The sequence below is a fragment of the Desmodus rotundus genome, chromosome 7 (assembly GCF_022682495.2).
Source record: "Desmodus rotundus isolate HL8 chromosome 7, HLdesRot8A.1, whole genome shotgun sequence".
NCBI lineage: Eukaryota > Metazoa > Chordata > Mammalia > Chiroptera > Phyllostomidae > Desmodus > Desmodus rotundus.
Genome location: NC_071393.1, coordinates 15,805,412 through 15,820,071, shown reverse-complemented (window position 1 = coordinate 15,820,071; position 14,660 = coordinate 15,805,412). Strand labels below are relative to the sequence as shown.

Here is a 14,660-nt window from a genome sequence, read left to right as displayed (position 1 = left end):
AGATTCTAGAGAACTAGCGTTTTACGATCCTTAAAACACAGTTTCTCACAGCAGTCAGATACTGTTTTGTGTGTGTGGCTTCTTATATTATGCCACAGACAAAGCTAATGCATGTCTTAGTTAAAGTTCCTGAATTCCCTGTCAACTCGGGAACGTAAGTGCTTAAAACAATTTCAAAGGGGCTGCTTGAGTTTCCCTCTCTTTCTTCCTGAAATGTCGGAGTCATAGTGATGGGCGGCATGGACTGGAATCCTTTTTTTTTTTTTTTTAAAGCTAAACGAAATAGTCAGAAATACCCCTTTTCCAAAATACCATGGATTTTAAAAGCACAAAACCTCTCTTGTGTTCACACAGTACATAGTTTTAAGAGCTTTGCAGACGAGCAGAGGACTCTCTCTCTCATGGTTTGGCAATAACAGCTGGCCTCAGGGTGTCAGAAAAAAAATTACCTTGGAGCACTCTGTTCTCCACGTGACCGCTGCTGTTAGGTTGGCGCTTCTCGTCACGGTCCGCGCACCTTCTCAGGGTGCAGCTCTGTCTTCCTGCGCCGAGTCTTGGTTTGGTCTCATCGTTGTCAGCAAGGGGTTTTGCGCAGGAAGCTTCTCCCTCTCCTCTGTCACACAAAGGCCGGACCACAGCACAGGCGGATGGCCCTGCAGCATGAGGATGTGGCCCCCAGGTCCACAGCGGGGTCAGTGACTTGCGGGCCCAGCGCGCTTGCCCTCTGGCTGCCCTGATTGCTGACCATCAGAGGTAGAGCCTATGTATATAGGCAATTAATCTTTTACACAGCCTTACTGAGGCCTAATTTATATATAATTCAGTTTGACATATTTTTCCACATTTTATTATAAAAAATTTTAAACATATAGAAAAGCTGAAAGAATTTTACAATGAATAAATACCCATATATACCCACTGCATAGATTCTACAATTACCATTTTATTATACTTGCTTTATCACGTTAAGATACACTTTAACATGTAATAAGACCATCTGACCTCAGCAGTTAGAGTTTTCTTTCCGGTAGTCCTGCAGTTTGTTCTTTTGACATAAGAAATGATTAACCCTGCAGGTTTTTATTTCACACGTATAACCTGGATATTTAATTAGAGGCTGACAATGCCTAGATTGCTGCTACTTTAGCCAGCGAGCCAGCGACGGGAGCCTCCAGTCATCCCTCTGTGGGATGGTTTGGTTTTGCCTCCACCTGCCTCCATTCAGGAAGCCCGAGGCCCCCTGGGTTATAAGACAGCTGTGACTTCTGCTGGGAACTGTTGAAACTTGTCACATGTAACAGTGTGTGCCAGGTCTTTTGGGAAGTTGAATAAGACCCGCAGCCTCAGCAGGAGCTGACAGTAGCTGTTCTTTGTTAAATCTGCAGAATAAAAAGGGCACAGAGCTGCTGCTTGGAGTGGATGCTCTGGGGCTTCACATCTATGACCCCGAGAACAGGCTGACCCCCAAGATCTCCTTCCCGTGGAATGAAATCCGAAACATCTCGTACAGTGACAAGGAGGTAGGACATTATCTGTGCTGCCGACACACCAGTGGCCCCGCAGAAGGTCTTTCCCCATCTCTCCTCCTTGCCGAAGCGTCCCCAGCCAGATTTCTCCTGTTATCAAGAAAATCATTGAATCCTCAGGCTTTGGGTTTTTGGTTATTGATTTATATAGTGTTACAGAACAATGCAAGCGTCCCATTTTCAAATAGCGTCACCGAACCCCCTGCTGACTAACAAGAGGCTGGGAAGCTCAACCTCCTGGGACTAAACCCCAAAGAACAGTAAACAAACCAAAATGTAACCTTTTCTTATTACTTGGCTTTCTATTTCTGGTGAGAAATTCTCTTTGCACTTGAAGTGTGGAATGAATTAAACCCTCTCTTTGTGTCTAATGCTTGATACATGTGGGGGTGTGTATGTGTGTCAACAATGATATAAATAATGATATCAGGCTGACCTGCTTGCAAGAATTTGAGAATAATTAAGTTTAAATTATTTAGGTAAACACTCTAGGTTAGAATTCAAATATTTCTCGACAGGACGGCGACGTTTCCCAAAAGCCGTAGTCCTTCATTCATTTGTTTGCTCACTCATTTATTCTTCGTTCATTGTAAGGGAATTATTGAGCATCTGCTTTGTGTTGGGTCTCGTAGTGGGAACAGAGATATAGAAACTGGTGTCTTAGCCCTCAGGGAAGGTACAGTCCAGTGACGACTGGGCTGCTGTGGAGCGTGGCTGCAGTGTGGGGAACTGGCGACGAAGGTGACAGTGATACGGTGCTTTTGCCCTTACAGGCACGGTCACCCTGACTCATTCAGTCCTCCCGTGAACACTGCTGTAAGAGCAGGGGCTGGGTTTGGTTGTCTCTGTCACGTCACAGGAAGCAGAGATGTAGAGAGATCAAGTGACCTGTGTCTGGGGAGTAGAATGGCAGGGATGGAGCACCAGGTTTCCTGAAGCTGCAGGGCACTGGGCAGCAGAGAGCAGGCTGGGACAGTTTGCAGTGACGGACCAGTGCCCACACAGCCAGGGCACCGGGTGCGGGCATAGTAACGGCAATGGCTCCTGTTGCCTGCAGAGCCCCTACCCCTACGCAGACTTCCTCCTGTTTTCCCTCTCCTAGTAGCAGCTCAAAGAAAGAAGCGGCAGGCCCCTGGTTCCTAATACATGGTTGAGATCTACTCGGCCATGCTTGATGAGACAGATGGAGCTTCTCAACTCAAAACATTCTGGCTTTCCAATTTTTGTAAGGAGCCCAGGAGATGAGCATTTAGGGTATTTATTTTTTAAAGTACTTAAATTGAAAGCTCCACATGTCTTAAAGCAGTAGGTGTGCCACGGAATGGTAGTTTTTCATTTCCAATTTTATAAAGTCTGTTTATTGCACATCCACAAATTTGTGTGCTGAAGGCTCCCAAAACACTCGTTCTCCCAGAGCCCAAGGACTAAAGCCTCCCTTCGTGTGGCCGGACGTCATAAACTGCAATGCACTCTCTCCAGGAGCAAGGCGCCGTCACGTTCCATCACGTCAATAACTTGCGCAGTAAAAAGACCCCAAGCTGACTTGATATAATAGGAAATGGTCTTAGTACTTATGTATGACAGCCATGCTGTCAAAACAGAAATGTTGGTTATTTTAAGTGATTCATTGATTCTCTGTGCAGCCCTGGCATGGTGCAGAGCCTGCGGTTTCCCCACTACTTGTGGTTTCCTGCTGACAGCTCCGGGATTTGACAGCAAGGTCCAAAATAAGCTCACGAAATTCACAAATAGCAGCCTACACAGGGTGATACCACTTCTAAGTTAACCTGACCAAAAGCTAAACAAAGGGTTATATTCTGCCTTCATTGTGCTAACCCCTTGTTGGACAATGTAGCATGAGAAAGAAATACCCAAGAATATATCTTTTCCAAACATATATATTTTTTTTACTTAAAGATTTTATTTATCTATTTTTAGAGAGAGGGGAAGGGAGAGAGGAAGAGAGGGAGAGAAACATCTATGTGTGGTTGCCTCTCACGTATCCCCAGCTGGGGTCCTGGCCCCGCAACCCAGGGCATGTGCCCTGACTGGGAATGGAACCAGCGACCCCTTGGTTTGCAGGCCAGCACTCAATCCACTGAGCCACACCAGCCAGGGCATCTTTCCATATTTTTTAAGGGCATCTTTGAAACCTAGGATCTGTCTGGTCTCATCAGGACTAGTTGACAACAACGGCTGCTATTTGTTCTTTAGGTGGTACCTTTCTTAGTGGTCTGGCCCTGGTTCTCCTGTAAGCTACCACCCTCTCCTTATCATTCATCTTTCTCTCCCCTTTGATTCCGTGTTCACGCTTTACTGTATTCCTTCTGTCATCAGCTTGCATCTACTAACCCCCATGTTCAGACACCTGGAGTGGCTCCCTGTATGCTGTCACATCGAATCTTAACGCCTCTGTCTACTCTCAGGCCACCTCACCACCCTCAGCCCAGCCCAGTCTCCCTCCCAGTCTAAGCCCATGGTATCGTCTTAGTCGTCAAAGAGCTAATAACGTCAAGAACACACACACACACACACACACACACACCACTGCTCATTTGCCCATCTCTGCCTTATTTCTGTTGTTGCCCTGCCTAGAATGTCCCTCTACCCTACTTTGTCGCTTCTCTGTCATATTCTTTACCAGCTTAAGTCCCTTCCTACTCATGTAGATTACTCTGAATCCTCCAGGGCATCTGTGATTTGTGCCACTCCATGAGGCAGTAATAATATGTGATGTAATTTCTTGAGTCATTGACTGTTGCTAGTCTAGTTTCACTGGGTTGTCAACCTCCCAAAGTCACAGCCATGACTTAGACTCTGGCGTGGCCCTCCCAGTATTTGCCTGGAGCTTGGGCCTGTCAAGGGTTTGTATTTCAGGTTTCTAAGCCCAAGATGGTACTGAAAGTGCACCTTCCAGGATCCTGAACTTCCACAACCCTGGACTTGGGGCCCTCGGACACATAGAATCCACCATAGCTCACCGTGCTGTAGTGCCTGGGCACCGGGAAGCCAGGGCAAGGCGCAGCCTTGTGCTGGGTCTTTGCCAGGGCGGTGGCTGCTTTTGTGGAATTCCCCAGTCACTGGTAACATTCTAGGCTGTCAACCTGAACCTGTTTTCTGCTTCCTTCTTTCAGTTTACTATTAAACCGTTGGATAAGAAAATCGATGTCTTCAAGTTCAACTCCTCAAAGCTTCGTGTTAATAAGCTGGTACGTGGAGATCCTGGTCTTTGTTACCGATAGCTCTAGTTTTTCGGAGAAACCGAATGTCCTTTTGGAAAGAGTATCAGAGTGACGTCTCGGGACATACTGTTCTGATAGGAAGTGAGAGACTCTTCCCTTTAGCTTAACCTAAAGAGCCAAACCTAAATTTTATGATGAAGCATTTGTAAAAATTACTTTTATTGATGCCATACCTATAAAAGAATAAGTATAATGTGCATATATATGACATAAAGAATGACAAAAATAAATGTCTATGTACCCACTACCCAGCTTTAAGAAATAACGCACCCCAATACTGTTGAAACCCCTCATGTTAGCCGGTCTCCCCCTCTCTCTTCCTCAAGGGTGATCATTATTCTAAGCTCATTATTCTCTTGCTTTTCATCAGAACTTTATTTTTGTGGCAAAATGAATATGCTATTAAGTTTTGTGTAAATGCTTACAACTGTATTCTCTGTCACTTGCCTTTTTTACACATTATTTTTGATTTATGTATGTTGATGCTTAAAGATAGGATCCCGTCATTTCCACTGCTGTATGGCATTCCATTATGTGGCTACAGGGGTATATATTGTTTTTATTCTCCTATTAATGGACAATTAAGTGCTTTTCACTTCTGTGCCATTTTAACAAGGCTGTTACGAACATTCTTCCTGGTGCACCTGGGCAGTATTTTCTCTGGAGTCTAGAGAATATGAATAGCTAGCCTCCTGTCCCCTGGTGTATCTGAGGCCCCTTCAGTTTGCTGTCTCCAGTGCTGACAGCACGAGAGGCCAGGATTTGGTCTTTGGAGTTTCACACCACACTTTCCTCTCCAGGCTTCCTGCTGCCAACGAGAGCTCTCAGACCAAGATGCTGCAGCGCCAGCGAGCTGTAAGCAGTGAAGTAAATTTGTGGGTTTAACATTTCTCCCGCTTCCATGGCCACAGATTCTTCAGCTGTGTATTGGGAACCATGACCTTTTTATGAGAAGAAGAAAGGCCGATTCTTTGGAAGTTCAGCAGATGAAAGCGCAGGCCAGGGAGGAGAAAGCCAGAAAGCAGGTGAGCAAGACGGTGTTTTGGACTGCTGTTACCACGCTCCGGGGGGTAAGGAGTGGTTCCGGGCAGACAAGAGTCCTTAGGTCATGGAGAATACGTATTCTTATTTTATCTCTTGGATTTTTCTTGGCTGATGCCCAGCTGGTAGGGTGTCAACTCTGGAACTGAGGGATAAACTCTAATAGCCTATCTAAAAGCAATGTCTCTAGTTATTTCTCCACTTAAGTGAAGTGGAAAGAAATAGTCAAGCCCGCATGTCCCCACCATTCATCCATCTCTCTCCCCTCTAGCTAGGCTTTCTTTTTGCCTGCCTGTCTCCTTTGCCCGGCCTTCTCCTTTTCTAATTAGATGGTGATAGAATGCGTGGCAGCATTTCAATGCTGCTGCTGGAATGCTAATTAGACTCTGGCTGCACTTCCCCACTGTAGGTCAGCCTGATGGCACATCACCCAGCACGGGAGGTGCCGGAGCGCCTATCAGCAGACTGGACAATCTGCATCGCTGTTTTCTACTCACAGACCTTTTTGACTCACCGAAATCCACACAACTAATCTGAGCCTCACCGCTGAGAATATTAATTGTGGTTTTGGACAAACTACTAGATAGCGTAGCAGCAGCTGCAGTCAGCTGCCCTGAGGACTTGCGGACTCAAGAAGGTGTAATAATTAGCTGCGTGCAGCTGTCTCTGATTTGGGTACTCCGGCGGGTCTGGCTCGCAGCCCTGAGTTTCAGAATGAAATGCCCAGTTTGATCCTGTGCTTTCAACTCTCTCTCTCTCTCTTTGCTTTCTGAGATGGTAGGCCATAGATGTGCTCTTCAGGATGCTTTGTGGGTGGAACGGGTTTTGTTGGACAAAGGAATGCTCCTGAGCTGGCACAGGGTTTTGGTGGCAACTGTCAGAAGAGCCCCGTCTGACCTGTTTTTCAGCAGAGCAAAGCTTAGAAGCGAGAGATCTAAAAACAGTGAGGAGCGTGTAGGCCTCTGGGAGGTGGCAGCGAATAGCGGGAACACACCCCGGATCTGCACTGCCCGTAGAACTGCAAAGGCACGTCCCCAGGATCTGGCAGCTTCAGGTCAGGGGCTCCACGGCCCCCCGTACAGACAGTGACCTTGGAGCCAGCTGTGAAACTTAGCATGTGACGCTGTGAATGACTTAACTTCCAGACCTCAGTGTTCTCATCTATCACGTGGGGCTGATGGTGCCTCTTCTCTGTCTCGTATCAAAGGACGTATTGAACCTGAAAGTCATTATAGCTTAAACCACTTTGCAAATGAGAGGTCCCTTATTATGGGGGTGGAGGCCGCAGGGAAGTGCAGTGCTGGGAATGGAAGGGGACTGCCTGGGCTTTTTCAAGTGGAGACTAATGGACACACAGTTATCCACCGAACGGAAATCGTAATATGATGGAAATTAGAGAACAAATTGGCTAGGCTTTTCATTGAAAATTGGAGAGAATTTACAGTATTTTATTGCTTGTCTTTTCATTATTCCTTCGAGGTCCAATGCTTTTTTTTTTTTTTGACTTAGTATTTAGAAAAAAGCAGCAATCTTAGAAATCTTGTGTTTGGGAAAAGATTGAAGCAAGAAGTAATTAAATGTGCTTTAATTATTTAAGGAAGAAAACAGTGCAGTGGTCACTTCTGGCTTCTGCTTCCCGAACTCAGGGAGTACGGCCGGATCACAGAGAACAGCACTTGTCCTGTGCTTGTTTGCCTTATTAAGCTCTGCATGTGGCCCAATTAATACAGAGATCCAGAAGGCAAAGGACGTGGCAGCACCTTTGTACTGGTGCCTGGAGGGTGGGGGCTGTGCTCCCTGCCTGGCTCCCTCCTGTTGCAGGCCTGGCTCAGGACTTGCCTCCACGTGAGTCTGCGGAGGCTGCTGCAGCCTCCCCCTGTGAAATACAATGTGTGAGCTACTGGTGCATCACGCAGAATGATTCTGTCTCCTCTGTGGGTCAGAGGCAAGAGCGGAGCTACGGTGGATGAAATTGGAGGTGTGGAAGAGGTCTGTGCACATTAGTAATGGCGAGGTGGCACATCCACCCAGATGAGACAGTTGTCTGTTTCTGGGGCTCCGTCCCAGGGACAAGGACCCCTCCTTGTGTCCCGTCAGCCACAGGGCAGAGCCATGAGAGGACTCCCAACAAAAAGGGATTTTGGCCAGGTGGCTGGTTCAGCACACGCTGTGTAAGAACGCCTCCTTCAATCCAGGTGGAGAGCTGACTTGGCTTTTTGTTGGTTTGTTTACCATGAGATGTCTTTCCAAGGAGCATAGTTTTCGACTTGAGAGCTGGTTTAGAAGGACAGAGGGTGGTGGGTGACAAGCATGACACTGGGTACCAGAAGAAAATGGTCCCCAAAGGGGAGACTCTGGCTGCTGGGCATTCTTGGGTCCCTGTGGCACCGTAGGTCGTGAGTCCTATCACTGGATGACTGCTTTTGTCCCCCACCCCCAGATGGAGCGGCAGCGCCTGGCTCGAGAGAAGCAGATGAGGGAGGAGGCCGAACGCACGAGGGACGAGCTGGAGAGGAGGCTGCTGCAGATGAAAGAAGAAGCAACGATGGCCAACGAAGCACTGGTGATTTCCGAGGGGTCTGGGGCCCAGGAGGCTGCACAGGGAATTGGCCAGTTTGCTGGAGTGAGACCTCCTAAGGACCGCAGATTAGTGACATTTGTTTTGACATTTCAGCTTTAAAAAAAAAAAAAAAATACTGCCTTTCCTTTCCACCTGTGCTGGCAGAAGCAAATTTAACCCAAGTTCATGTGCAAACTCCTTCTCACCATGGGATGCCTTTAAGGCAGGGCCTCTCAGCTTCAGCACTACTGACCTCGGGCCCAGATCGTCCTTTGTGGTGGGTCTGTCCTGTCACTGAAGGGGTTTAGTAGTGTCCCTGGTCTCTATCCACTAGATGCTGGTAGTACCACCTTACTTTGATTGTCTCATTTGTGACAATCAAAAATGTTTGCAGACATCATTACATGTGCCCCAGGGAAAAAAAGTCTCCACTGGTTTGAAACTGATTTAAAAGGAGAAAGGAGAAACGAGAACAGAGTTAAGTTGGTTTTCTCCCTTGTAAAGCATAAGCCTCAGCTCAAATAGGGACTCCAAAAAGGTGCTTTCTTGTTGCTCCCCATGGAGGAGGGCCCTTCTGAAAAGTTGAGGGGTGTGGCTTGCCATCTTTTGCCAGGGTGTCATCTGAGGGGACACTCAGGGGAAGGGCCCCAAGGAATGGGAGACTCTGGTTCTTGCTGACCTACCTGAGGTCTGAGCTCGGACCTGGTGGGATAACAGGGACGTGGTCCCCACCCCAGCTGACGGCGCTCTTCCCTCCAGATGAGGTCTGAGGAGACAGCTGACCTGTTGGCGGAAAAGGCCCAAATCACTGAGGAGGAGGCAAAACTCCTGGCACAGAAGGCTGCAGAGGCCGAACAGGAAATGCAGCGCATCAAGGCCACGGCCATTCGGACAGAGGAAGAGAAGCGCCTGATGGAGCAGAAGGTGCTGGAGGCCGAGGTGCTGGCACTGAAGATGGCTGAAGAATCAGAGAGGAGGTCAGAGGTGGGGGGCCGGGGGGTCCTGGGCACTAGGGCCCAGGTGAGGGGCTGCTCAGTCCTGACCTTGCCCTGAGGCAGAGCTTGGCTGCAGCTGTCCTCCAGCTGCTTCTCTAGCGTCTGGGAAGGGGAGAGGCTCCTTCTTTGCTGGGTTGGTGGGGACTGGTGCTTAATCCAGTTTTGGGGCTAGAGCTATCGGAAGGGACAAAGCTCTCTTGTTGAGTGGACCTCTGGTCATGCCTGTGTGATAAGCCCTTGCCCCTCTGATACCGTGTCTGCAGGAAAATCAACAAGCATGTCCACAGACTGCCTTTAGCTGAGCAGATATGAGGAAGCTCTTCGTACATTTAAAAAATGTGATTTGTTTCCCTTTTTATTTACGGGCCGTGTGGAGAGACAGCAGCTACTTACCTGTAATGTAGAAACCAGGCACCCACTTCCCAACAGGCCTTCCTTGGAGCCAAGGCTCCTGAGGCAGATGGGAGGAGAGGGCCTGGGTTCCCCCTGGCCAGGATGCCCCGCTCCCAACCAGGTTGAAGGATGGAACTGTCGCCTGTACTTTTCAAAGACTATTGCAGGCTCTGAACTGCTCTAGTCCTGCAGCCTTCAGATAAACTCTGGCACATTCCCCACAGCATTTGGCTCCTTTGATTTCGAACATCTGAATTTAGCTTTTCGCTACCAAGGTATAATCTCTACAGCTTTCCTCTCCACTTTGTGCACATTGGTCTGAAAATACAGTTCCTTGTTTTCTGCCCTGCCCGGCCCCCCTTCTTTCCGTGTTCGGATCGCTTCCCCCAAGAATGAGGTATGATGGGTTGGATCCTTTGTTCTGTGGGCAAGGACCTGCACCCAAGTGTGAGGCCCTCCACTGGTGCCTGTGGAGGCGGGCCGTTGGCCTGCAGTTGTTTGGGGGGAGGGAGGGCTGTGAGGTCAGTTCTTTCACCTCCTGCCCTTTGTAATCCAGTATAAGACCTTCGATCCCCCAGATTCTTCCTTGGCCCATCCTGCTCTCACCCAGAAATGAAGTAGAGAGGCCTACAGCCCAACTCTCCTCCCCGCCACCAATTACAAAGGCTTATCCTCGACTCTTCTTCCCACTGGCTCCCCTGCTTTTCCACTTGAGAGATTTGCCAGTTGCAGCCATACAACGCCCGGGAGTGTTGTTCCTAGCTCGGGCGTTCCAATTTCCTATAAATGCCCCATCTACCCTCCACCATCCTTGTTTGTCTGATCTGGTGCCTTCCTCAGGATTAACCCAGGTCCCACCACTGCAGGGGGGTCACTGGGAGAGGGGGGTCTCTTTCCTCCACCTGTCATCTTCCAGGGAGGTGACGACTCTTCCTTATCTTACAGGGCCAAGGAGGCCGATCAGCTGAAGCAGGACCTGCAGGAAGCCCGCGAGGCCGAGCGAAGAGCCAAGCAAAAGCTCCTGGAAATCACTACCAAGCCCACATACCCGGTGAGGCTGAACAGGGGCCACCCAGACCTGGTAGCCTTCCCTTCCTTGACGGGACTGTTCAGGGCAAACGCACGGCAGAGCAAGTGGTGCGGAGAACCTGCAGTCAGGGTCTGGGCAGGACGCCTGGTCTGCCATTTGGCCCTGGGCTAGGTAGTCACTTCTCTGGTTGCCCAGATAACAAGCAACAGGGCCTGTTACAGCTCTGGAATGTTTTCCTTATTCTAAGTAATATAGGCCCAAATTATCCTCAAGAGAACGTACTCTCTAGCTTCTTAGCGCCAAGCTGAATGTGATCTTCAACTACCAGTACACACCGTATACCATAATCATAGTTCTGGGCAGGGATACCCTCCATACCTCATGTGAACTATTGCCGTGCAAGGAGCAGCTTCCAAACCCAATTTTGGGACAGAGAGACAGACTTTGATTAAATAGGGTCACAAAGTGAATAGAGAAGCCTTCTGGGGGCAGAGGGGGACATTCAGTTCAGCAAACTTTCTGTATTCCTGTTCTGTTCCATATACTAGCAGGCAGATGGGAAGTCTTTACACAGACAGGGTGCCCAGGTGCCTAGAGGGGAGCTTAGCCCAGCCTGGAGGGGCAGGTGGCTCAGGTTGGCACCTGAGCTGACTCCTGAAGGGTGAGTAGGGACTAACCAGATGGGAGAGACAGTAGGGCATTCCAGGCAAGTGCACAGATGAGTGCACCGCACACATGCTTGTGCTGCACATCCACACACACAGCACACACACATGCACAGGGCACAGAGTCAGGAGCTGCCCCGGGTTTGAGGTGGAGGAAAATGGGCGTAGTTTGCTGTTGTCGTCTGTGCTGATTGTCGGTAACCATGTGACCAACCCCAAGCCAGCCATATAGCTGGAAACATCCTTGCGTTATTCTCTCTCATGGCCCAGTGGGTTGACTGGGCCAATGGTCCTTCTTGGGGACCTCCTAGGCCATCGCAGGCAGATGGCAGCGGGGACCAGAGTTGTCCGAGGCTCATCGGGCTGGACACCGCAGATGGGTGTTTCTAAAACACACATTCGAGCAAACTTTACGCGCTGTTCTAACAATAAATAAATCAATAAGTTCTGGAGGAGCTCATAGCAACTTTTTAATCAGCTTTCATTGTGTGGAAGGATGATAATTCATCTGACTAGTCCCCAGTGGATGGGTATTTAGTCTGTTCTCTTTTGCAATTAAGAACAAAACTGCAGGAATTTGGAACAGTGCTGAATGCAAATATTTGCACGTACATGTGGAGATGTTGCTAGAATAAATTTTCAAATCGAACTGTGGGGTCAAAGGAGACGACGGTGATGGGGCTGTGGTGGTACTAGGAGGTGGGCCTGCGCTGCACCCACGGTCTTTGCGGCTGCCGGAGGGTCTCTGGTTACCACGGGAGGGTCCCTGCACTTGTAGAACCTGAGCCTCCTAATTGCAGATTTCTCCGTTATAGCCAATGAACCCAATTCCAGCACCGCTGCCTCCTGACCTATCAGGCTTCAACCTCATTGGCGACAGCCTGTCTTTCGACTTCAAGGATACTGACATGAAGCGACTTTCCATGGAGATAGAGAAAGAAAAGTACGTAGTCTCCCCACCCCCATGCCATGCTTGGGCAACCGGTGAACTAGAGCGAGTCGGCCCAGGCCTCGGGAAAGCGGTGGATCGCTGCAGCAGCCTTTCACCAGCTCCTGCAAAGGTTTGCTCTGCCCTCACCGCCTGGAGGAAGAATTCCCTAATCAGAAATGAAGGATTACAGACCAGCATTCAATCTTCCAGGATAAAAATACTTGATTGGTGACCTGCAGATTATAGTGGCTGAAAACCTCACCTCAAGTATGGGACTGGCTGTCAGGGATCTCCAATGGTCAGACTGTTGTTCACATTGTAGCAGAGTGTGTGACATGTTTCCTGTTGTGTTCTCTGGTGGCTCAGACCTATGACATTCCAGGTTTAGAACAAGGGGAGGAGAGAAGAGCCTCAGGCTCAAGGCTGAGGAAAGCCATCGTCCGGGTTGGGCCACCCTGCTGCATGGGCCAGCCCTGCACTGAGCCCCACAGGCCCTGTTCACAGCAGCTTCTGCTGCTCTACCCTCCTGCATCTTCTGGCCATTGGAAGTAGATCTGGGGTGGGAAGCAATCCCACTGCAGAGGAAGTCTAGCCGAGGTTCCCCCAGTTCTCAGCTGCGGGTAAAATGGCCAACTCTGCGTGGCTTACCACAGAACAGTCTCAATAGCTACCATTTACTGAGTGCCTGGGTGTCAGGGTGTTTTATCTTATTTCACTCCCATTAACTAACAACAGACTGACATCAAAGGTAGGTTTTAGTGTTCCCGTTTAGAAACGAGAAGCCAGATTTAGAGCGTTTAAGGAACTCACGTGCATCACGCAGCCAATGAGGGCCAGAACCAGGATTCAGCTCCGAGCCCGTCTAAGCCTCTGTGTTTTCTCTTTGTATTCTACCCTCGGGACAACCCTCTGGAGACAGTGTCTCCTTGGAGCCCAGGGTGGGCAACCACGAGCCGGGCTCTGGCTCCCTAGGCCCTCACACTGAGGTGTGGAACCGGAGTCTCTATCTGCGATGTCTGGTGCTGGAGTTCCCGTTCCAGCCGTCCACTGTTGTCCGGGGCACCAACAGCATTACACGGTTGTGATCGGCATGAGGCTACATCTCTCCGTACCTTGCCTTTTATAGTTTCTATTTTCCTACTTACTACCCATGCACATATTGGTAGAGTCCATATACTAGCATGGGAATCACTACAGAATATTCCTTGGTGCCTCTGTTGCGTGGGCCGCGCCCCTGTAGTTGGACACTTTGAGGATGAGCTCCAGATTTTCACCATCATAGATACAGTATCTACTGGCAAACGATGGTGGGGATTTTTTCTTCCTAGTGTTGGCTGAGTGAGCGCCCATCATCTTTAGATGTCATCCCAAAATAAGCAGGGAGGTGGCCATGGCCAGTCAGAAGAGGTCACTTGAATGGAATTACTTCTCCGGCAAGGGCTGAGACAAGAAAATTGTTTTGGATGCCAGGGGGCTTATTTCATGGGTTTTTTTTTTTTTTTTTTTTTTGTACAGAACTAAAAGCTATCTGTTTCAATGGGTATTTGTAGAGTACTTTGTGAGGGCTTACAGTAGGGTGGAAGAGGAATTTCCTACACTCTCCTTTATTTAATTCTGACCACAACCCTATGATCATTATCCCAGATTTAAGGATGAGGGAAACAGATTCAGACCAGTTACGTGACTGGCCCAACCTCTCATGGCCCCTGAGTGGCCAAGTAGGGTCATGAACCCAAGGCTTCAGACCCTGGACCTCGTGCCGTGCAGCTGGTAGGCCTGGAGCTTCTCAGCCCTGACAGGCCTCACTGTTGGCCCAAGTCGTGATGCAGTGTCCTCTTGCCGGCAGAGTGGAGTATATGGAGAAGAGCAAGCATCTGCAGGAGCAGCTCAATGAACTCAAGACTGAGATCGAGGCCTTGAAACTCAAAGAGCGGGAGACAGCCTTGGACATTCTGCACAATGAGAACTCTGACCGGGGTGGCACCAGCAGCAAGCACAACACCATTAAAAAGGTACCGAGCCCCTTGTCTTCTGCTGCTGATCAGGGCCGTCATCAATGAAACGTGAGGTCGGCATCTGGTTTCCTCCGTAGCCGAGTCGTTAGACTATGGTCATTTTTCATATGTACTTCGTTGAGGAAATTTTTTTGACTCTTGCCTAAAAGGGAATTTAATCTGCCAATGCCTGTGAACCCACTGGCTTGGAGGAAGGGGAGCTTTTAACACAGCATTTCATGATGAAATGAGTCACTGTTACTGGACGGGTTTTGATCCATCA

At 49.1% G+C, this 14,660-nt stretch overlaps 1 protein-coding gene across 4 annotated transcripts in view; it reads left to right on the top strand.

The window, feature by feature from the left end:
• NF2 (NF2, moesin-ezrin-radixin like (MERLIN) tumor suppressor) overlaps positions 1 to 14,660 on the top strand; it is a 68,275-nt gene that overhangs the window by 40,660 nt on the left and 12,955 nt on the right. For 3 of the 4 annotated variants that reach the window (XM_024566613.4, XM_045200668.3, XM_024566611.3), the window contains exons 8-15: positions 1,386 to 1,520; positions 4,661 to 4,735; positions 5,680 to 5,793; positions 8,250 to 8,372; positions 9,129 to 9,346; positions 10,703 to 10,808; positions 12,268 to 12,395; positions 14,230 to 14,395. In XM_024566613.4, coding sequence (XP_024422381.1) covers positions 1,386 to 1,520; positions 4,661 to 4,735; positions 5,680 to 5,793; positions 8,250 to 8,372; positions 9,129 to 9,346; positions 10,703 to 10,808; positions 12,268 to 12,395; positions 14,230 to 14,395 — 1,065 coding nt within the window. Of the gene's footprint in view, positions 1 to 1,385; positions 1,521 to 4,660; positions 4,736 to 5,679; positions 5,794 to 8,249; positions 8,373 to 9,128; positions 9,347 to 10,702; positions 10,809 to 12,267; positions 12,396 to 14,229; positions 14,403 to 14,660 lie in introns of all 4 variants that reach the window. The other variant, XM_024566614.3, reaches the window with a different exon arrangement.